Source organism: Lycorma delicatula, chromosome 12 (genome assembly GCF_047948215.1).
Source record: "Lycorma delicatula isolate Av1 chromosome 12, ASM4794821v1, whole genome shotgun sequence".
Lineage (NCBI taxonomy): Eukaryota > Metazoa > Arthropoda > Insecta > Hemiptera > Fulgoridae > Lycorma > Lycorma delicatula.
In genome coordinates, this window is record NC_134466.1 from 50356423 (window position 1) to 50380267 (window position 23845).

Consider the following 23845-nt stretch of genomic DNA (forward strand, 5'->3'; position numbering starts at 1 on the left):
TAAACGCCAAGTATGTTGGTTTGTTTTTCTTTAATCTTCCTTCTACTATTAATCTGAGGCCTAAAATTGCTTCCCTTGTCCCTATACTTTTCCTGAAACCAAATTGGTCTTCTCCTAACACTTCTTCCACTCTCCTCTCAATTCTTCTGTATAAAATTCTAGTTAAGATTTTTGATGCATGACTAGTTAAACTAATTGTTCTGTATTCTTCACATTTATCTGGCTTTTAATATAGTCTTTTAATATTTTTGGCTCATATATATGTACCTCATTTCTCCATATGTCATACTTCATGATGTACTGTTATGAATTTATATTTAATCTTTCTGTTTCTGCTTCTTTCCTTATAGGAAAGAATTAATTTTTCCTCTCCTTGGTTTTTATTTTATTATTCGTATCTTATGTATATATATATATATATTTTTTTTTTTTCTTTGTAGAGGTGGGGAATCCATTTTACAGAATCCATATGGCAGTGTCGGGATCACTAACAGGTTCTGTAAGATGTTGTTAAATGTGTATGTGTACCTGTGCACTAAACCTACACCCCTGGCTACCCGCCCTTCCTGGATGCTTAAAGAAGCATTACTTCAGGAAAGGAGATGAGGCGCCCACACACACATTCATACACCATAGTACAATACATCACCGGACAAACAATATATAGCAATAACATTATTTCAAGAAAATTCATCCAGCGACAGACAATACAAATGATCAAACAAAATCAAATCAAAACAGAACATATATACAGCAAATCTAACAAAGAAAACTCAGGCTAGTTGTGTATCTATTATCTAGTAACATTACAACATCTCTGTTTAAAAGTAGAGGGTATATTTCAGACATGAAGATTTAAAAAAAGAATATTCACTCAATTACAGATATTTATTCATTTTTATAATGTATTACAATGCCATTCCTTATTAAATGACTAAATTTTAATTTTTAATTAAACCAGCTGTAACGTATTCTTCAAATCCGCACTCATTAGTACCTCGTCGAATTCTAAAAGTGCCATTTTCTCCCCATCTCCTGCCCCATGAATTGGCAACAATCCAGTATTTTATGCCATTTTCTACTCCCCAACCTATTACTCTAACTGCATGTCCTCCTAGTTTGAATGTTGAAGTCTGTTTATATATACCTGCAACAATAATTGCCATAATAAAAATATATTCAAAAATACTACAATAGTTTTCAAGTTATTACTGTTATCATTGTTAATTTTAATACGTGTTATGGTATATAGTAATGTGAATTTGTCGTCATGGTTCTATGATTTGACAAAATAGATGATACAAAATCTTGGGTAATAAAAGTTGTCCTACTAACCTTAAAGTCCTCTGATTTAAAATTTTGAAATTATTTGCCTGTTTAGAAGTTTAATTTAATTGGTTTTTTAAGTCAAATATAGATTACCTGAAAAATTGATCACTTTTTTCGTTAACAGTATTAACTGGGCTTAGTTTCCATATTTTTCAGTTTTAGCATACATGGAAAACTTCAGCACGATAGAAAAATTAGGAGATAAAGAAATTTACAATGAGTTGAAGAAATCGAAGGGTTGCATGATATTAAAAAGATAGATAAGTAACAGGATAATTTTTATTAATTGTAATTTTTAAGTTAATTAATTTTAACTAGTTAAAACTTCAATTTCAACAAAATTTAATTCAATATCACTAATATTTTGATCTATTTGAATTTCCATTCACTGGATTGAATTAATTACTGATATCTTTGAAGATCACTAGATATGTTATTTAATGAGATCATTTAATTGTACAAGATTATTGTTACTTAAATAAAAAAATTAAAGTTCAGTAGCCAGATGTATTTATTACTGAAGCTGAACGTTATTCAAAATAATTATACAGAAGATCTAAAAGTTTAAAAATTCAGAAGATATGCATAATTGATGCTTCAAACCGTAAGTGTAAATTTAAAGTAAATGTAAGTGTAAAGTGTAAAACCTATGCTTTTAAGAATCTGAATTTTAGTAATTGTTAAAATAATTGTAAGAGCAGAATGAATACAAAAAACCAGAAATAATTTTAGGATTTGTTCTGCCGGTAAAAATAAAGGCACAAGTTCATATAACCTGGCAATGTTTTGTTTATATGTTGTGGTTAGCAAAATATTTTGTTCTAATTTCTATATTATAATGAGATTGTATGAAATTTTTAAACAAAAATTACAGGAAAAAATGTTTAATTTAATATGAATTTTGACTATAAAGGTATTAGGCTAAAATTGAAACACAGATAATGGATTTTGAAACCGAATGAAGTACAAAGAGAATTTTCATTTGAAAAAAGAAATGGTTAAATCATTATCTACTAACTACTCAGAATTTTATTAAAAAACGTCATGTTTTGCAACCATTCATATTCATAGTAATAAAATGAGGACCTTAGGAATATTTCCAGCCGCTGATTATCTTATTTTTTTATTCAGTTGCTAAACTTCACAGAAAATTCCACATAATATGGTGAAAGAGGAATGGGACATCAGAAAACCACAAATATTTAAACCCATTTTTTTCTATGTGGACAATATGAGCAGCCAATGGATTCATTCAGCAGATAATGTATATGTTTGAAAAACAGCATTATTCAGCTATAAAAAATAAAACAAAAGTTCATAAAGTTTAAAAGGTTTTTTAACTAATAATCACTGTTGAAAATGGTTCAGTACAGAAGGTTAACCTTGACCTCTTATAGAATATTATAAATTGTTTTATAAGAGAATATTGCAGATTGACAATATCAGAGGTCATGGTAGAAATATTTAATTGAAAGTTTTAAGGAATTAGAAATATGATCACCAAACCTAATATTGAACACTCTTTTTATTTTAAATATTTATTGTGATGTAAAAGCATGTTTCTTTAACATATATAAGTGTTGTTTATATTTAGTATTTACCTGAAGTATAGAAATAGAAATCATAGTAAACTGTAAAAGCAGCTTCAACAGGACCATATTTCAAAATATCTGACTGAATCGCAGTTTCACTCTTATCAAGTAAATATGATGTTTTTCCTGGCAAAAGAAAAGAAAATTTACTTTTAGTAAGTTAGTAAATAAACAGTTAATCTTTTTTAATGTAACATTATTGTATTGCTGACGGAAGACTATTTTCGTTCTCTCTTTCCAATTTCTAAGAGTGCTCTCCTCATTCCTTTCCGTTAAAATTGAAATAATCTTTTGCAGCATTGATAATCAGTTATTTACAATAAACTAATACAAAACATTATTTTTAACAATTGACATAAAATTATATTACTGTTGAAACATCTTCACTTATGCCTCCAACACATCCTATGACAATAAATATAACATAGACAAAAAATGTTTCTATTTAATTAGGATGTTGATAAAAAAATAATAATAGATTATATTACCTTAATGTAATTGTTCATTTTCTGTTCAGTTATAATACCAGTTTGTCAGAAGTTTATTAAATTTTTCTTTAGACTGTTCAAAATTGATTTTTCTGAACCCAGTTAAAAATTAAATAAAATTATGCTAAATTTTGTAAATTTTTTCTTATGTTAATAAGGTAACAAATTTTACAATATTAACTTTGAAATGTAATACACATCAAATGACTTAAATAGATTTATATATCTCTATTATTTTTTTTTGTTTTATTCAATCATTTTAGATTTTCATTTCAAATTGTTTTTTTTTTTTTTTAATCAAACTATTTATTTGTAACTACAGATTAAATACTTATAAAAAAGAAAGTTTAGCCATATATCATTCATTATAAAATTAGTTATAAAAAATATCACTTCTGAACTTCATAAACAAAATCACAGCAAAAAAAGCAATCAATTTTATTCATACTATTTTCTATGAAAATAATAACAATGAAAAAAGTGTTTTATAAAAGTCTCATTTCTCAAAATAAAAAAACAATCTTTCTTTTCATTAAAGTTGTAACTAACAACCAAAAATTTTTACAAAGCTTAGCAAATTTATTAAACTTAATTTATTTACCATAGTGTTTGTCTTTCACAAAAGAAACACCATATTTTTTGTTGGTGCATTTTTTTTGGCATGGAGGTGTGTAATAATTTTCTTCATTTTCACTCACTTCTTCATTAGTTGGTTCAATTTCATAAGGTTGACATCCCTGTAATTAATTAAAATTTTATTATTTAATTTTTTTTACTATAAATATAGCAGAGTAATGTTTTCAATGTTGTTTTCATAGACTCTTTGGGTTTGTAGTCAGTACCAAGCATTCACTACGCAATTTCCTTAGTTAAAAAAAACTTATTCTTTTAAAAATGATTAAGGTAGTAAGATACCAAGAATTGTCATCCATTCCATCTATGTTAAATTCTGTATGAAAGTCATACCAAGTTTTTAAAGAAACAAATTTATAATTGGATTTTTTTTTATTTCAATAGCTCGTAATAAAAATATACTAGAAAAATTTCTAGTTCCTTTCTCAACAATAATGATATACTTTCCAAAGTAAAAATTAAAAGAGAAAAAATTATGGAGCTAGAAGAATTTTGTTATTTGGAAGTAGAATTACTAAAGATAGACAAACTAGAAGCGATATAAAATGTCAAATAGCACAAGCTAAACGAACCTTCAGTCAGAAATATAATTTTATATCAAAAATTAATTTAAAAGTCAGGAAAAGATTTTTGAATATATGATTGGAGTATAGCTTTATATGGAAGTGAAACTTGGACGATCGGAGTACCTGAAGAAAAGATTAGAAGCTTTTTAAATGTGGTGCTACAGGACAATGTTAAAAATCATACGGGTGGATAAAGTGACAAATAAAGAGGTGTTGCGGCAAATCGATGAAGAAAGAAGCATTTGGAAAAATATAGTTAAAAGAAGAGACAGACTTATAGGCACATATTAAGACATCCTGGAATAGTCGCTTTAATATTGGAGAGATGGGTAGAAGGGAAAAATTGTGCAGGCAGGCAATGTTTGGAATATGTAAAACAAATTGTTAGGGATATAGGATGTAGGGGGTATATCAAAATGAAACGACTAGCACTAGATAGGAAATCTTGGAGAGCTGAATCAAACCAGTCAAATGACTGAAGATTAAAGACAAAAAAAAGTAAAAATTGAAATAGTGATCCAATTCTAGAATATAAGTATATAAGATATTTATTTTCTTGACACTAAGTAATTTCTGAATCAGTTAGAATGATTGTTGATCAATATCAATGGTATTATGTTTATCAGAAAAGTAATAAATTTACATTGCTCATAAATATATATATTATTTTAATGAATTAACTTTGTATATATATATACATATATTATATATAATATATGTATATATTTATATATATACATATTTGTGTATATATAAATAATAATAATAATATATATAATACCTTATCTCTAAAGATATGTATAAATTCTATAATATAAATCACCTAGTACAAAATATTGAGTAAGAGATATATTACTTTCACAGAAAGTACTTTTGCTGATCCCACATTTAATTTAACAGTAAGAGGAATAATGTGAATTTTAAAAACATTAATTTCACTAAAATAATATATATATATATATATTTGAATGATGTTATTAGTTCATCTGATCAACATTTTCTACCATATACTTTACAATTTAAGTTTGCTAAAATAAGCTAAACACCAATTCTTAATTTTCTATATTTCAAAGACAGCTATTTGGTACTGTATATAAATACAATTTGTTTTAGATTCTTTTAGAAAATATTTATAATATAAAAATTTTAAAAAATCAACCTTACCAACAATTTATATTATGTCTGTAGTACTTTCAGTCGTTCAACCATCCTCAGGTGAGAAATTTATTTTCCAATTTAAAGCATTAAAATTAAAAACGGAAATAAAAAAATTATAAAATATTAAAATCATTACAACTGGTCATCTTTCTATAAAACTAATTATGTCCGGTTACGTAAGTCATCATCTCCTGAGGATCTCTCTTTCTGAGGATGTTCTTTCCTGATGGTGGTGGAATGACCAAAAGTACTAGAAACATAATATAGATTGTTGGTAAGGTTGATTTTTATTTTATTTTTATATTATAACTAATTTCATAAACCAATGGTGCCATGTTAGAAAAATGTATCTTTTAGAAAAGTCTGCCTCTTCTTCGTTTATTTTACCTCATACATTTTAGGTTTATTTTAATTAACTTAGTACATTTAATTTTTAGTTAATTTTAGGGCCTTTACTAGTATTTGAACCTATGGCTGTATACATAATAACATACAGAATGTACATGAAGGTATTTATTATATTACAAATTTTAAATAATCTGAGCTAAATTCAAACCAGTAGCTTGCATTAAAAAGCCAGTACTCTGCAACTTATTTCTTCTTATCAGTTACCTTATAGTCCCAAAGTATTTATAAGATAAAAAGGATTTATTAGCAAATTTACTTAAAATATATCTTTTTACTCTTACATCATTATACTTTCAGCAGTTTTTATGCCAGTTTTCTTTCAGTAACATCATGGAAAAATTACAATTATTGTGAAATTATAGGTAACTGCCAAAGTACTGAAAGCATTAAAACTGTGAAACTTGTTTTAAGTAGATTCAATTTGGTTTGTTATTAAAAACCGAGAGTTTTCTATAATATTTATAGGTAATGTAGCTTTCATTCATATGATTGATTTGTTATAATAAGAGAATTTGCTGGGATGTATGTTAATAAATTTCGGAGTTCAGTGTAATATTTTAAAAAATTTTGATTTTACTCTTGAAAAATAAAAAAATACTTTTTAAAGAAAAAGACAAATTGTAAATTACCTCTCCTGAGTTATAATCTCCACCTGTAACTAGACCAGTTGATTTAAAATAATTCCATGCTTTTTCTGGATATCCTCCATCACAACCCCTCTCACCTGGATCTGTACAGTCAGAACAGCATGCTAATAAATTCTCAGCTGATATATTAACTACGACTTTAAATCCGCTACTTATGCAGAGTCGGTCAGAAACAGCACCTGCTGCAGCTACAGCCTACAAATTAAAAGTAATTTACAATTAATTTTTTTGTAGAAATTTAATGTTTTTTTTAATTTAAATTTTAACTGCCCTCATAGGGACTACCATATAATAAAATAGGTGTCAATTCATTCATTGGTTTTGTAAAGTTTATTAATCTATTAACGATTCATTTAAATGCTAATTTACTTATTAAAATATTAGCTGCTAGTTGATAAAGAGCTAAACTGTAGTAAATATGAGATATATTGATTATTGATAAATATATGTATATATATTAATTTTACATTGTACTGTGTATATTTTTTAATTTATTAGTTAAATATAATGAACTATTCACTCAGCAGAAAGTGTGTTCTTATATTTTCCCTTTATTATCTGTTTTTCAGGAAGAACACATTTACACATTTTATGAATGTTTACATCTTCAGTCCCATTCGACTATTCAAGATTTCAACATTTTATTTACCATGTTAAATTATCAAACAATTTTTTTTCACACAGTTTTAGCTTTTTAACTGGTTTAAAAAATTTTTTAAATGTAAGGTGCTGAATGTAAGCTGTATATTACAGCACTTATTGTCTATCGTTACAAGATTTAAACTAACGTTTTTTGAAGTAAAAAATACCTACAAAAAAGTTATTTTAGGGTCAAATAGGTTTTAAAATTAACACACATTCTATCTGAATATTAAACCTCCTTGGTTTTGGCATTGAATAGACTATTAGGGTGAAGAGATTCTAGTGACAGTATGGAATGAGCTCTAGATAAAATTATACTACAGCCTCAGAGATTTTCTATGTAATATTTAACTAATTATATCTTTTTAAATAAAAAAATATATGAATTTGTATTAATTTCTTCTCGCATTTCTTTGGGTTCCCTTTTCAACTATTTTTACCTCCTTGTACGAAGTAAAGGAAGTATAGTAATTGTGAAAAATTTCCATTTTCAGATTTCAGTGGAAATATACATTTTGACCATCTCTGATTCCATTTTGACTAGTTTCAGCGTGACGTCTGTATGTGTGTATGTCTTGCATAACTCAAAAATGATTTGCCATAGGATGGTGAAATTTTGGATTTAGGACTGTTGTGACATCTGGTTGTGCAACTCCCCTTTTGAATGCAATTGACTGAACCAAAAAATTTTCCAAAAGCCCAAAATTCCATATAATTTGAATTTTGGACTTTTTCTTAACTGCAGTAATAAGCCCTCATTGAAAGCTTTTCAATGATATGTCATAAGTGTTAATTATTTTCATTGGTTCCAGAGTTATTGCTAAATAAAATTTTAATTAATGAAATATTTGGAATTTACAAGGAAAGATGTAACAATTCGAATCGGACATTTTTTTTTGGTTAGCAACATTTTCTTCCTTTTTATTCTTTCATTGGTTTTAACATTTTCTTCCTCTTTATATTTATCTTCTTCTCTTAACTTTTTTATTCTTCCCTTTCTCTTAACATTTTCTTTCTCTTCATATTCATTTTCTTGTCGTTTTTTGAGATATATTTCTTCACGTTATCTTTGTTTTCCTGTATAATTGTTTCTCTTTCATTTTTGATTATTCACCAAATAATCTAATAATAAAAACTGAATATTTTACACCATAAGGTCGAAATTAACATTTTGAACCAGTATACAGGAATTAACTAAACGAAATAGTTTAATTATTAACTTTTGTTTATACGACATACCAAAAATATAAAACTTTTGTTAATCAGCAACTCACGAAGATACAAATAATACTGATCTAGTAATATGAGTAATAAAAGGACTTTTATTCTATCCTAATATTTCATGTAAGATTGTTGAATTAATAATTGTATAAATATTTGAAGTTAATAAAAACTAATATTTCAGCAATTGTATTGTCCGCTTTATGAAGAATTGGATCGTATCTCACATTCAGATGAAATAAGTTTAAATGAAGTGTAGCAAAAAATGTGTATATGTAATTTACAAGGATGTCACGTGATGTCCACTTCAGATTTCTAATTTATGTAATATTTCTCATAGAAACCGATGACTGAATGATGTAGAAACCATTATTGATTTAAGAATGTGTTCAGTACTTCAAACTCAGTATGGCAGTCCTCGCTATTACATTCATGAAGAAGGAATGATTGATTTCATTAATTATTTGTCTCATTAAGTGAAAGAGAAATTATGTTATGAAAGTGATGTTAGTAGTGATGAAGTAGTTACTGAAAATGACAGTCACAATAATGAACTATTCAGATTGGTCAAATGATGAATTTGAAATTGTGACATGATACTACGGGTGGATCAAATTAACTGAATAAAACTTTGGATTTTTATAACAATTGGGTAACAAAAGTTAATGAAATAATTATTTTTTTAAATTGATATATTAGATGTAAATGAAGGTATAATATATATATATATATTTATAACAGTGAAACAGAAACTGTAAAATAACTGAGCTAATGAAGTTTTTTTTAAAACTGTTAATGAAGTAAAACAAATTCTTATTGGCATAAAGAAAAATTACCAAATTAAGGTACAATAATTGAAGAGATTTCAAGAATTGTGTTTCTTTTTAAATTCAGATTTGTTATAATTCTTTTATAAATTGGTTATTTTCATTTTTTTCAAAATAATAAATGAATCAGGTAAATCAATATTTTTTTAGATTCTGTAACTACACTGAAACACTAATGCAGCATACTTCATGCCATAAATTCCTGCTGTATTAATGAAGGAAGCTTCTCTTTTCTGAGGTTAAAATAAAAATAAGTTATAAAAATATTACTAGTTGATGCCACAAAATAAAAAATTACTTTTGTTTGTTTTGAAGACTTTTATTTATTTTGCCTTTTGTTTGAATGAATTTATCTATGTTGTATTTTAGGCACAAAAAACAAATCATTTAATAAAAATGAACTACAAGAAATCTTTCTATGTAAAATATTACACAGAAACAGCTTTTGTTCTAAAACTCATATATTACAGTTTTTGTAACTTTTTTTATAGAATTTGCTGGATCAATAACTATAATTTTATTTATTTGTAAAAGTTGCTTTAAGGTAATGTGTGTTAGCATAAAATTGTTAGATAAATTAACATTAATTTTTTTTTAAATGTTCTTAAAATTCATATTGTGTATGCAATTATTTGCTGTACTTACATCTTTCTAGAATTTTTTATTAAAGATTACCAATTGACATAATAACTACCTATAATTACATATTCAAGTATTTAATTTCTTTAATTTTTGTTTTGTTGTAATATTTTAAGTTAAAACCGATTTACTGTACAGTTTAGGTTTTGTTTTTATGTTTAAATTGTTCATATTTGTTTTAGTCTTTCTTTTTCTGTTTAGTCTCTGGAACCACCAGTATCCATGATCTAGTACTCAAATCGCATAAAAGCATAACATTTCAACCTTAGAACCACTGATCTCTATATAACTGGATAGAGGATCCATATGATGTAAAATACAATTGAGTGCTGAATATTGAAACATACTCCAGCACCACAGAATGAGATGTTGGGAACTAAGTAAAACCATTGTACGCTTGCGCAACTATAATCGTGATGATAGTTGTGTTTTTTTTACTCAAGTTTATCCCTACTCTTACACTTACCTCTATGCATGAGCCGTTTCAGTTTATTTAGTTCTACCAGTTCTTTTCTTTTCTTTTTCCTGTTTAGCCTCCGGTAACTACCGTTCAGATAATACTTCAGAGGATGAATGAGGATGATATGTATGAGTGTAAATGAAGTTCTACCAGTTCTACCAGTCATTTAGTGGTGCCAATAAGTCATTTATGCTTCAAATTTTACCAATTCCAATATATGGGATTCCCTATCAAGTTGTATAGAGATCAATGCTTAGAAATCTTGACTTCTGTGCTTGTATTATGGTATTTGTGAAAAGAAATAGATTTAAAATGAATTTCATGAAAGATTCTATAAATTATCAATTCTATTAATTTTATTTAGCATTGTAACATAGAATTTAGTTTTTCAGATTCACTAGAAAAGCACAACACTCTTTTAATGAATCGAACTATTACAGTCAACGACTACTGCGGAAAAAATATTATTCAATTATTAATTAATAAAAACAAGTAAATTTTCATACCCAGCAAGATCCACATTTTCCTTGATTTTTAATTGAGCCAATAGATAAACAACGTGGCCATTGTTTACGCGCATCAAAAGATGTCGGAATGTTTTCTTTAATCTCTACATCAGTTCTTCTAGGTTGAGTATGTAAATTTTCAGGAATCTTGGTACCTAACAGACTTTTCATGTATTCTATTCCTTTATCTGTAATTTCATTTTTTCCAGCCTGTAAAAATCACATAATCGAAATATTTCAATTAAGCTTATAACAAAAAATATATATATAATTAATTGTAAGAAAAAACTTATCTAATTTTTTTTAACAATCTTTTTATAAGAAAAAAATTGTGATATTATTTGAATAACATTCTATTGTTTATTTTTATTTTTTTAATAATTTTAATTATAAGCATTACCAAAGCGGGCTAAAACCGCTTCTTGACAATATTTTTTATTTGTATTTTTTATAATAGGTTACTATACAAAAACGTTTTATTGTTCTATACAATCTACACAAAAAGATAGAAACAAGAATTATTAAAAAAAAATCACTACTTTTTTTTCCTTTTTTACCAATTAATAAATACTAAGTAGTTTAATACTAAGTTTGACCTTAGTACTAACACAGAAAGATATTAAATAATAAATTCCCTTGCATGAAGCAAATTCTATGAAACTGATAGCTTTTTAAAATATTTTTTTTACAATAAAAATCAACGACAGGTTTATTTCCAATTAAAACACTTGTGCATCTCAACACAGTATAACTTTCTTTGTGATTGTATAAAATTGTTATAATTTTTCCAATAATAATATAATGATTGATTTATTTACTTTTTAAAAAATTATAACAATAAAACTCTAAATTAATTATAAAAGACAAAACATTATATATTTTAGCTACATTGAATTTAGTTTTAGCTTTATAAGATAATTACATTAATTTAAGTCATAACTATTATAATTAGGTTATTAAATGCTTACCTTCCAGGTATTCTGAGCTCTGTTGATATTTTCAATGATACTGTCATCAAAATCAGTGGCTACAACAACAGCTATGAAAGCTACAGCAAATGTTATCACCGACTTTGCCATACTAAAATTAATACAAATAATTATATTTTAATGTTTTTAATTTAACTACTTACATTATGTATAAGATATATGTAATATGTGATCACGTTCGTGTTTTATCTTCCTGGTGTCTCCCTGCTGACCAATCAATAACAGTTAACAGGTTGACTGCTGTGTGGTGTTTGTGTACCCCTCAGTATTCAATTCTTTAAGCCCCAAGTCGAAAATGTACTGTCATTTATGCTACAATTTTTTTTATGCTTTTTTCATGTGTAAAATTAAATGTTCTAATAGAAAATATTTAAAATGGTTTAGATTTAACTAATGTAGGTATTATGACAAAAAATTTGTTTGGGTATATGAAACCCTCATTGCAGAGGGCGTAGCATGAACACATTCCATGAAAATAGTAATTCACAGAAATGTGAATTAATGATAAATTAATTAGTTTAACATTAATTAATTAGTTTATTAATTTATTAATAAATTAGTTTATCATTAATGATAAACAGGCTATTTAGTAAATTGTATTTATGTTACAAAATAATAAAAATAAGCTGTACTTATATTAGATGACTGGATTTTGCAGTTTTTACAGTAGTTTAGAACACGGACAAAATAAGCATATCTAATATATAAAAAATTATTCTGAAATTTACTTCAGCACATATTTAGTGCTTTATTAAATTTTAGAATTACTTAATTTTTGCAATATATTACATTTTTACGTTGTATCCAGCACATTTTGTTTTCACTTTATTTGTTCAGTTTTGTGCATATCCTTTTCTTTCTAGTATTGTGAGTAACTAACTTTACATTTCATTGCTTTTGGAACGGTAATGAATTTTTTTGTTCTTGTTAAATATTTACTGGCATAAAATTTCTTGAAAACATAACCTTTATTCCTTATATTACAAACTTTGAAAGTGAGGATGTAAAAGTCTTTTGGACACTGCTTGAATACTTTTACTCCACGCCTGTGTCACTTATTCTTTACATAATGTCTGAAATATATTCTCCTGCAAAAAAGGAATTATAACTTCATCAACACACATAGTTTCCTTGGGTATTAACGCCATCATAAAATTGTGAACTACTGAATCTACTATATTGTCAATTTTATATATTCTATTATTAGGGTTTGGAACATGTTCATTATTAATTCAAATTTGATAACTTTGGCTAAATGGGTAGAATATTGCGAACTATTCCTCCTGTAATCATTTTTTTCTTATTCTTTGCATTTATCAAGCTAGTTGTTTTGTTAATTATGCTGTAGTATAACAAGTTAAGAATTACTCTAATCTTACCCTCAACAGTTTATTTGATCATACATTTTTCACATTTTTCTCGGAAGTTATCTTTGTACTTCTAACTTTGTAACATCTGTTTGTATAGGAAATCACTTTAAAAGTTGTCATCAACTTCCTTTCAGTTTTATTTACCAAAAATTGATAATCATTTGTTTAGTCTCATAAATTATATGGATAAAATCTATATTATCTATATTAAATTATGAGATTTAATGAATATAATATATGTTTTCATTAATGAGTGTTGTGTGTGTGTGTGTAAAATATAAATAGTATATTATTTAATTAATATATGTATATGATATAAATATTATAATATATCATAATAAAATTATAATTATATATTTAATATATATATATAATATTTAATTTTGTGATAACATGCATCATCACTTTTCAATAATAAAAATAAATCTTGCACTCATTACTAGTACACTTTAAGTGTATTCCTTAGGAAAAACCCTTTAACGTTAACATTTTGTTTACGTGTAAGATTCTGTTTATCACTTATCTGAAAAAATAAAAAAAATTAACAAAGATTAATCTTTGTGAATTAAAGTGTATATTTTCACAATTACCCTGAAAACTATCCGATTGATATTCATTAAATAGAAATTGAAATTAATGACCAACTGCCTAGATCTTTTTTCATGGTTAAAGTACATTCCAGAGATTTTTATTTTAATTACACTATTATATAAGTCAAATAGGTACCTAAATTATGTCATTGAAAAGATTAATTTGTATAAATTGTGTTTAAACTAAACAATTTTAGACAGAAACTAAATTTTAGATAACTGACAGGGGAAATTATAACTTGATTTGTTTTAAAATATTACTTGATATAAAAAGAAAGTTTCTTAAATTAAATATGGTTTAGAAATTTTAACATTGTCAATTATTACAATTTTATAGTTTAATGTAAATAATTTTATATCTTACCTATTTTTTTTTATTTATTTTTTATTTTATTTTTTTGTTTAACTCTCTGATCCACCATTAGGCATGCTTCAGAGAATGAGATGAATGATTTGTAGCGTGTGTGAAAATGTCATGCCTGACCAGGATTCAAACCTTTGTATGAAAGGCCAAGATTCTACCAGTTTTTTTTTATAAACACTTCAATTTAATTAAAGGCTCATGTTAGAATAATGATATGAAGACAAGATTTTTAAATTATTTTTCATTTTAAAAATGTTAAGGCAATTTTTTTTTGTTTAATTAAATTAAATTATAATTTAATAAAAAATAATAATTAGTATGCTAATAAAAATTATTTAGCAACAATTAATTGCAGTTGAAAATATTCACATGAAAAAAAAATTACTCAAACTCGTAACATATACCAGAATTTCTTGTGAGCATCTATTCAAATTAAATTGTATATTTTCAAATTTATATCTTACCTTAGTTGATAAAATCTTAACACAGGATGAAATATATGTTTTTTGTGAGAAACTTACTTAATAAAATGTTAGCAGAGGAAGATATGTTTGTTTTCAGCAGTTTCACCAAATTTATATTCTTTCTGTTAACTAAAGTGGTCCACTTAAACAAGATGTTTTTTTTAGGAATTGATCATTTATAAAAATTTATTGACGTAAACACACGTACAATATATCTAAGTGACATTAATTTTTAAATAATTTTCTCTAAGTACTAAAAATCTGTTTTTATTATTAGTACTATTATTATATTGTCAATCAAAGTATTTTTCTGCTGCTAAAAGAAAAAGCAGTTTTGTTTAACTTGTTGACAGATAAAAAATGCTGACAGGTGAAGTGTATTTTTAAAGTAATAAACAAAAAGATTATGATTAAAAAAAAATTTATTTCACAATTTATCATTTTATCACAATATTATAATGTATTATTCACACATAACAATTAAATTATAAGTCACATGAAAGTAAAAAGCAAATGGATTTAAAATTGTATACTACTACAAGTGCTAATATATTATTACAAGTTTTAAACAAGCTTTCATTGTAACAAAAAACAAGGAAGTTTTTGTGTTTATATATATTTTACAATATAATTTATATTAATATTTACAAAAATATATTTTACAATTTATTTTTACAAACTGAATTATAAAAATAATATTGTTTAAAAAGAGAGAATATTTTTTTAAACTTTCTTTTAAAAAATTTATTTTAACATTTTATATCTTCCAAAAAACATTTCATTTTTATGTTCTCAAATACCTAAAAATCATCATTAAATAAAAATAAGTTGTTTCTGTTAGATGTATTCTTTCGTGTTTTTTTTCTTAACAAAACTGAAAAAGTATGGTAAGTAAAAAGTCTGTACCCATCTGCGTCTAGTATGGTAAAAACAAAATTTTTAACTATTTTATGTATTTTTCAGGAACATTTGAACATTAAGCAGTCAAAATTAATGTAATTTTGCATTACTGAATTTATTCAAAGTTCTATCAGCTGAAAGAGAAGAAGACATTTTTCCAACAATGTCCATATAATAAAAAATAAATAATCTGAGATATAATAGTCTTGAAAATCTTTTTAAATATAAAAAAACCTAAAAGTAGGTGACACTCTGTTACAAAATGTGTTCACACTTGTTTTACAAAAAGAAATATGGATTTTTCAAATAAATGAACTTTTTATCTCTAAAGACTGACCTGTTAATGTTCATCTTATTTACCACAGTTAAAAAACACTAAGGGTAAAATCTTAAAACATTAAGAAGTCAAAGACCAAAGGTTACCCAAGAGCAACTTGCAAAACTTGAATTTTTATGCAATTTCCATACAGAAAGTAAAATCTCTGGACTGCTATAAGCCGTGTTACCATCCCACAGGCTCCAGTAAAGTGATGACGGTCCTATCTCTTTCTTCACTGATGACACAATAAAACTAATAGTAGAAATAAATCTTTATTTAACTTTATATTAAAATAAACTTTTATATTCATAATAAAACTACATGCATGAAAAATATATTTTATTTATTTATTGGTTCCTGTTTAGGGATTAGTAATTTCTTTATTATTTTGGTAGTTATTTCTAATTACTTTCAACTTTTATTTTATTATAATTGCTGACTGATCATCAAATTCAATTTTTCTTTATTGGGTTGTATGCATTGAATTTCACAAATTATTTCTTATGAGGTTGTACTTTTAAAGATAATTTTTGTTTGTTTTTATATTCTGATTCTTTTAATTTAATTATTTTTTAACACTTTCAGTTAAATATTTGATTTGAATAGTGAACCACGCTATATGTTTTGTATGGATAAGGGTTATGAGCCGATTGACTGATCAACTCTTGCTTCAGGTAGCAATAGAAACAGAGGCTGACCTAGTTGTGATCAATGAGCAGAATAAGAATCAAGATAGTACCGAATGGTTTCAAGAGTTGCTCGGCACTGCAGCAGTCTGGTTTCCAAACCACAACAACTAACAATTTAGGAAACATGAAACTGTGTAGATTAGGTTAGGGGTCCATCTTACCCCTAAGGACAATAGAACAGACTTTCATTAAAAGGTTGACACCGTAGAGGATGCAATGATCCCTTATTTCTAGGAGGTTCAGAGATCTTCTAAAAGATTCAGCTTCAAGGTTAAGAGCTTCCTCTGATTAGGGAAGTGAATTTAACTGAATAGCTCATTTTGAATCAGGATTAGCTCCATTTACCTTGATACCTCCATCAATACAGTTTAAACTCATTAACCGTATTGTAATCGTTTTATTTATTGTACTTACAATGACATGGGGATAGTAATGTTAGTTTAATATGATAATTTAGTTAGTCATCGTCTTATTCTCACATCCTTCTATTCATACATTCATTCATCTCATTTTTATATTATTTTAATATATGTCTGAGTCCATGAAGTAAATTAATGAACAAGAGAGCTATAAGAAAGGAAATATCTCTTTCAATGCTTTTTTTCAATGACAAAATGTCTCTAAATATACCATAATTTTTAAATAAAGTTACAAATAGATTTTAAAACTCAGTTCTTAAGTATGATTTATGTTTATGGTTTTAAAATAAAAATTTCCTGTTAAGTTTTAAAAAGAAAGCCTAATTTTCTAAATATATTACCTAGGGTTTACATGTCAAATATAACCTTTTTCTATTTATTTTACTGAATTTTCTTCACTTTTTGAAATGTTCATTTGACAGGTACTTAAAAAATACTTAAATTTAAGTGGTAGTCAATTATTTTAAAAGTATGTTTCTTAGACATTATAGAATTTTATTTAACAGTCTTAACTTTTACATATGGGACACACCCAATTATCAAATCAATTAACAAATTTTTTTTTTTTTTTTGTGATTAAAATTAAAATTTTTATTATTAAGATTTTTTTTAGGAATAGTAGTTTTGAAACTTTAGAGTTTCAATACATCCTTTTCTTTAGAACAAAAAGTGGTTTAACATAAAAAATTAATCAACTAAACAATAAATTTATCTTTTAATAGATATAACATTCACTTTTATAAGACCCATTTATAACTTAGTTTTTCAATAATATATACAATGGTTTTGTAAAAAAATCATTGTAAATTTTTTAATAAAAAATCCACAAATCAGGTGAGAAAAGTATATTTCACATTCTCTAGTAATTTTTTGATTGAAATCCATTTTTAATAATTTAAAAAAAAAAATGTTACTAAAAGTTTTGTTTTGATTTTAATGTTTTTACACAGCTTCTCAAAAAAGAGTGTAATGTATTTAGGGTGTATATATTTATATTCCACAGCAAAAACCTGAATGACTGAACCGATTTAGATGTATGATCTCGCATTGGAATCCTTACATTACCAGGAGTGTCATAGACTATATAAATATTTGGACAGAACAAAATTGGTTGCACCAAGGAGCAAGTTTGTACTGCGTTGCAGCCATACAGGACATGATGCACAGAATATATACAGGACAGGCATATACAGAAGCTGAAAAGTGTAATAATTGTAAAGAATCACATTTGGCGAGACCTCGAGAATGCCCTGATTATAAAGAGGAAGAAGCTATATTAAGAATTTGTACTGAACAGAAAGTCTCTTATCCTGTGGCTCACAGGAAATATAAAAAATCCCACAACATGAGAATTCCTGTAACATTCAGTGTTAGTTTTGTACAGGCTCTTTCTAACGATGTGCAAAAGGATAACGAGTAGTCATCATGCAATTAATTAACAAAATTGGTGCAGGCTTTTTCAGACCAGGTACAATCCCTCATCTCTAGTACTGCAGTGTTGAGTACTGGTAAGAAGAAGGATACTTTTGTGGAAAGCCTGGCAATAATGTACTGAAATCAATTTCAATTAGTACACCACCAAATAAAACTCCCGCTGCACTAACAACCCAGCCAACTACTAAGATCTCATTGAAGTGAATCAACAATCGGCTGGTACGATATCTCTGGCCTACCAGGCATCCAAATCCCCACCATCATCCCGAGGTCTCTGCATGGATATGGAGACAGATGAAGGGCCAGAAGAAGCTAAGTACTTCCTGAAATTCTTAGGCACTAAAAAGAAAAACTGGATAATTTTTGATAAGTAATCTGCATGCATTTTTTATGTATAACAGTTTTTTCTACGGCTAAAAATATTATTCAATGGCATGTTTGCGGTCACCATTCTCCCTGTGAAGATATAGAAATCCTAATAAGGGAAGATTAATTAATCAATCAATTAGTTAATCAAGACTAGAAATGATTTTTGTTGACAGCAATGACAAAGTGCTTTCAGTTATGAATATTAAGAAAACTGATGATGATATGAGTGCTGTTGTTATTAGTATTAAAGTCCTTAAAATGACACAATTATGATTGACGTATTATATAGAGACGTAAGATATTTAAATAAATTTAGTTGTAATATAATTCACTGAAAGTCCCATATGTACAGGATTAGCGAAAAGTTATTTTTAAATTGAGGCCTTACGGACAGACACTCTCTAATGACATCCCAACCACTGAAGAACCCTTCTTATTAACTTTCTAAGTGATCTTTCAAGGGATCATGGATACGTTCAAAAGGTTCTTCATTTAAAACTGTTGGCTGGCAGAAATATTTTCGTTCATCTACCCCACCGGTTTCTCTAAAACGAGAGAATTTTAAGTACACAATTGAAATGGAAAAGTTAGAATATACGATTTTAGTAAGTGAAATCTTGGCAACTGCATCTGAAGGGTCAGTTGAAGGATATAGGAACCAAGGAAGAAGAAGGATGAAGTTAATAGATAAACCATCCTGTAAACAGTTTCATCCTCTTGCAGTTTCCATGTTCACTTTCCCAAGGTGAAGATGGAAACCGCAAGGCTACAAAGGAGAAGGATTGGGTCAGAGAAAGATGGAGACAGTAATGATGTACAGAATGTGGCACCAGGTAGAACAACATATGACGATGCAAACAGATTTCTTAATTATATTGCCAAGTAAGCCTATAGTACAAATATTTTTCATCATTAATAAAAATAAAATTTTTAAATAACCAAAAAATTCAGCAATATCTCAACAATCTTTGTATATTTAAACCCCAGTGATATTCACTAAATGTTTCATTAAACTTTGTGAAACAACAACGGTAGAAAATTTATGTAAGAAATTTTTTTCTTCCTCTGAAATATACCACAAGAAACTAGCACCCTTAAACAATTATATTGTTGTAGATTTCAGACCTCAGAATTTAAAATAAACTGACTTATATTTCACTTACAAATCCAGCTATAAAATTCCTTATAAAACCTAATTTTTTGCAATTTTTTGCAAAAAAGTTGCTACCGCAACAAAATTGCTAAGTCATGAGTATAAAATTTACACCATTAGATATAAGTTCACATTCTATGATAACTTTAATTTGTAAATCACTGAATTCTACATTCAGTAGCGTATATATAAATGAAGAAACATTCTTGGAAAACATATTTCATTATTCTAATTGCCCTAATTCTAAAGTTTCATCAACAATCATTTTAGGTCTTTTTTATCTGTATATAAAAATTACTTACAATTCTTTTACTGATGGAGAATAAATATATTTACCCCCATAATCTTTCATGGAGCACTGAAAAGAAATTCTCCTGACCATAAACAAAAGAAGAATTTTTTCCTTTTTTTATATATATAATTTCAACATTTACATATTACATACTGAACTTTAAGCCTCACTTTAAATAACCAATTTTATGATTATTCCAAAAAATTATGACAAGTTGAAAGAAGAAAGGTTTATAAAATATATTTTTTTTAAATCAGAACTGTATAATCATATCATAAATCTGAGAGACTTGTTTGATTAATTTGTTTACGGTTATGCTTAAGATTTAATTAAAAATATATTAAAGTTAAAATTAGCTTCTCAACAGACTGGAATCGATTAAAGCACAGTCCTTATACAAATATATTCTCTATCTGAATTGCTAGCAGGATATATGTGACTACATTATTCAGACACTAACAAAAAGATAAACATAACAATGAGCAACTGAAAATCTAAAGCACAATATAAACTCTACAATAAATAGTAATTAATATTAATGGTGCAAATGAATTTATTAATTGGTTGTCATCAGATTTTTTTTGTTATACAAATTTTTTTTCTATCATTTTGGTTGGTTTGGCATGGTGATCTACGACATATATGTTTGGTTCAGTAATGAAAGGCAAGACATCTGCCATGAGATAGTGGTTAACATAAATATAGCTAAAAAAATTTCGCAAGTGACTTCAATTCATGTCATTTTCCAAACACGTTTTTCGTAAAAATATAAAACATACGCAAACAAAAATACATCGAAATGGAAATAAAATGGGCTTAACTTTTTCTGTGATTCAAACAAAGCACAAAACGATTCCTTTTCTACCGATTCTAAAAAAAAGAAGAATACTTTCTATAAAGCATTAATGTGCTTAATTTTACTTTATTTTCTTTAATCGGTTTTCCCAGGACAAATGCAACAATCTTTCTTTCTTTTTCCTGTTTAGCCTCCGGTAATTACCGTTCAGATCTTTTACAGTCTCAGTTCGACCATTCCTGATATGTGCGGTTAATTGAAACCCAACCACCAAAGAACATATCCATGATCCATGATCCATGATATCCATGATCTAGTACTCAAATCCATGTAAAAATAACTGACTTTACTAGGACTTGAACGATGGAACTCTTGACTTCCAAATTAGCTGATTTGGGAAAACGCGTTCACCACTAGACCAACCCAGTGGGTAAAAATACAAAACTTTAAGGTAGATAAAAATATTCGTAGAAACAGACTAAATGTTATATATAATATTATGTTATAATATTTTATTTAAGGATGGAAGATCTACTTGTCTGTCATCGTACTAACTGGCGGCGGAGGTTTACCCCTCAGTCGTAATATGAGGCGACAAGGAGGTCGGTCAAAAATTTAAGTAAGTTTCTGACAAACAAGGGAGGCATGCGTGCATCCAAAAGGAAACGTTATCCCCATCTCGCCAACTCCTATCTGTTGTACGTTGCCTCTGTTTGGATAGGAGCAGTAGAGGTGAGTAGGAACAGGAGAGCTCACTAGAAGTACAGAGGAAGATGGCACTGTGGGTGGCATCAGCTTATCCCTCAGTTTCGACCGACGCAATTATGGTGCTAGTGAGGATGCCGCCATTGAATATTTTAGCGAGAGCTCGACCTAGAATGCACGAGGGGAAGGATGAGAAAGATGTTCATGCAGCCATGATGACAGACTGGCAGACCGGATGGGATGCGTCCATCAAAGGTAGCTGGACGCATCGCCTTATTAAGCGAATAGGACCGTGGGCCGGGAGGGAATTTGGTGAGCTGAAATTTTGGTTCTCCCAGTTCCTGACCGGCCACGGTAGATTCCGGGTTTACCTTCACGGAAGGGAGAGAGCTGTGGATCCCTTCTGTACATACCGCGGCGATATGGATACACCGGAGCACGTTGTGTTCCAGTGTATAAGATGGGATTGTCAGCGTCGGGAGTTTGCAATGACAGTGAATATCGCGACTGCGGAGGACATCGTTGGAACCATGCTCGAGAACGAGAAGAACTTTAGTAGTATTTCACGGTTCATTTCAAGAATACTGCAGACTAAAGACAAAGAAGAGAGAAACAGGTCCGACTGACATGGAACAGGTTGGTGAGAGGGAGGTGAAGGACAGCCCTCTGCGGAGCTGTCGTTCAACCGTGCTTGCGCGTGTGGGCGATAGTGATGAGGTACGGAGACTCTGAAACCTTCTCACTCGAAAGCACCTCCCCGGGCCGCGTGATGTTTAATTGTGTGCCCGGCCCCGTCAGGCGGGGCGGTGAGGTGGAGTTTAATTTGGTAGAACGCACCAAATTTGGTAGAATTTGGATTAATTTGGAGTTTAATTTGGTATATATACGCACTTTAATAACATCTTGCGGAACCTGTTAGCGAATCCAACACTGAGTGCGTAAATGGCATTCCTCCTCTCATCGAGAAAAATAATGTGACCATTCAGTAGTACGCATAAATCTAAAAAATAAACTTACAATTTCCGAGAATTAAAGTATGGCTTTATATACATATCTGTAAATAATACTGCGCTCATATATCATAATATTATACATGCTTTGCAAAAATATATTTGTATTAAGTGTTCATCAGAAAATCTATTCATTACATGAATGTTCTTTTATATTCTCTATTTTAAATTGTACTATTTACATCGTGTAACATTTCCACTAATAAAGCAAAAACAAAACATCGAACATGAATAAATATACAAAAAATGCTATCATAATATTTCTATATCCAAAAGTTTTTCACTTACAGCTGGGATCATAGCTTTTCCGATCGTAAAATATCCATCAGCATGAAATAGTATCGGATTGTTCTATCTGATGTATGAAATGTTGTACATATATAACAATTAATTAAAATAAATCCTCATAATTAACAAGAATAGTACTTTTTTAACAAACTGAAATTAATGTTTATATAAGGCCTAAACAAAATTAAATTTTAAAAAAATAATTTATTTTTTAATAACAATAAAAAATCTTAAAAATAATTGTTTATTTATTTTTGTAATTTTTTATTATTAGAATTTAGAATTGCTTATTATAAGCTATTTTCCAGCCTGAGGATTCACTGAGAATTACTTTAATGGTTAGTATTAATAAATCAGTAACTCAAAATGAGAAAATTTACTGTACATTATTTACTTTTTTTTTTTTTAGTTATTTCCACAATTAAAATTTTCACGAAAAAGTTTGCTATAAAAATCACGCATAATTTTAAAAAAAATGTTATTACAACTGACATTGTTTTAGTTTAGAAAAATACAATTCTATTATATTAACTTCCTACTCCCTTTTCAATTTTATTATTAAGCAAATACAATTAGGT

At 27.6% G+C, this 23845-nt stretch overlaps 1 protein-coding gene across 1 annotated transcript; it reads right to left on the reverse strand.

Moving 5' to 3' along the window:
- Positions 1-869: 869 nt before the first annotated feature.
- LOC142333025 (cathepsin B-like cysteine proteinase 4) lies at positions 870-15046 on the reverse strand. Its single transcript, XM_075379799.1, has 7 exons — positions 14894-15046; positions 12085-12196; positions 11117-11326; positions 6804-7016; positions 4011-4146; positions 2931-3047; positions 870-1147 (listed from the first exon to the last, which is right to left on the reverse strand). The coding sequence occupies exons 2-7, from the start codon at positions 12193-12195 to the stop codon at positions 942-944; spliced, it is 993 nt and encodes a 330-aa protein (XP_075235914.1). The 5' UTR covers position 12196; positions 14894-15046; the 3' UTR covers positions 870-941.
- Between the last annotated feature and the right edge of the window lie 8799 nt (positions 15047-23845).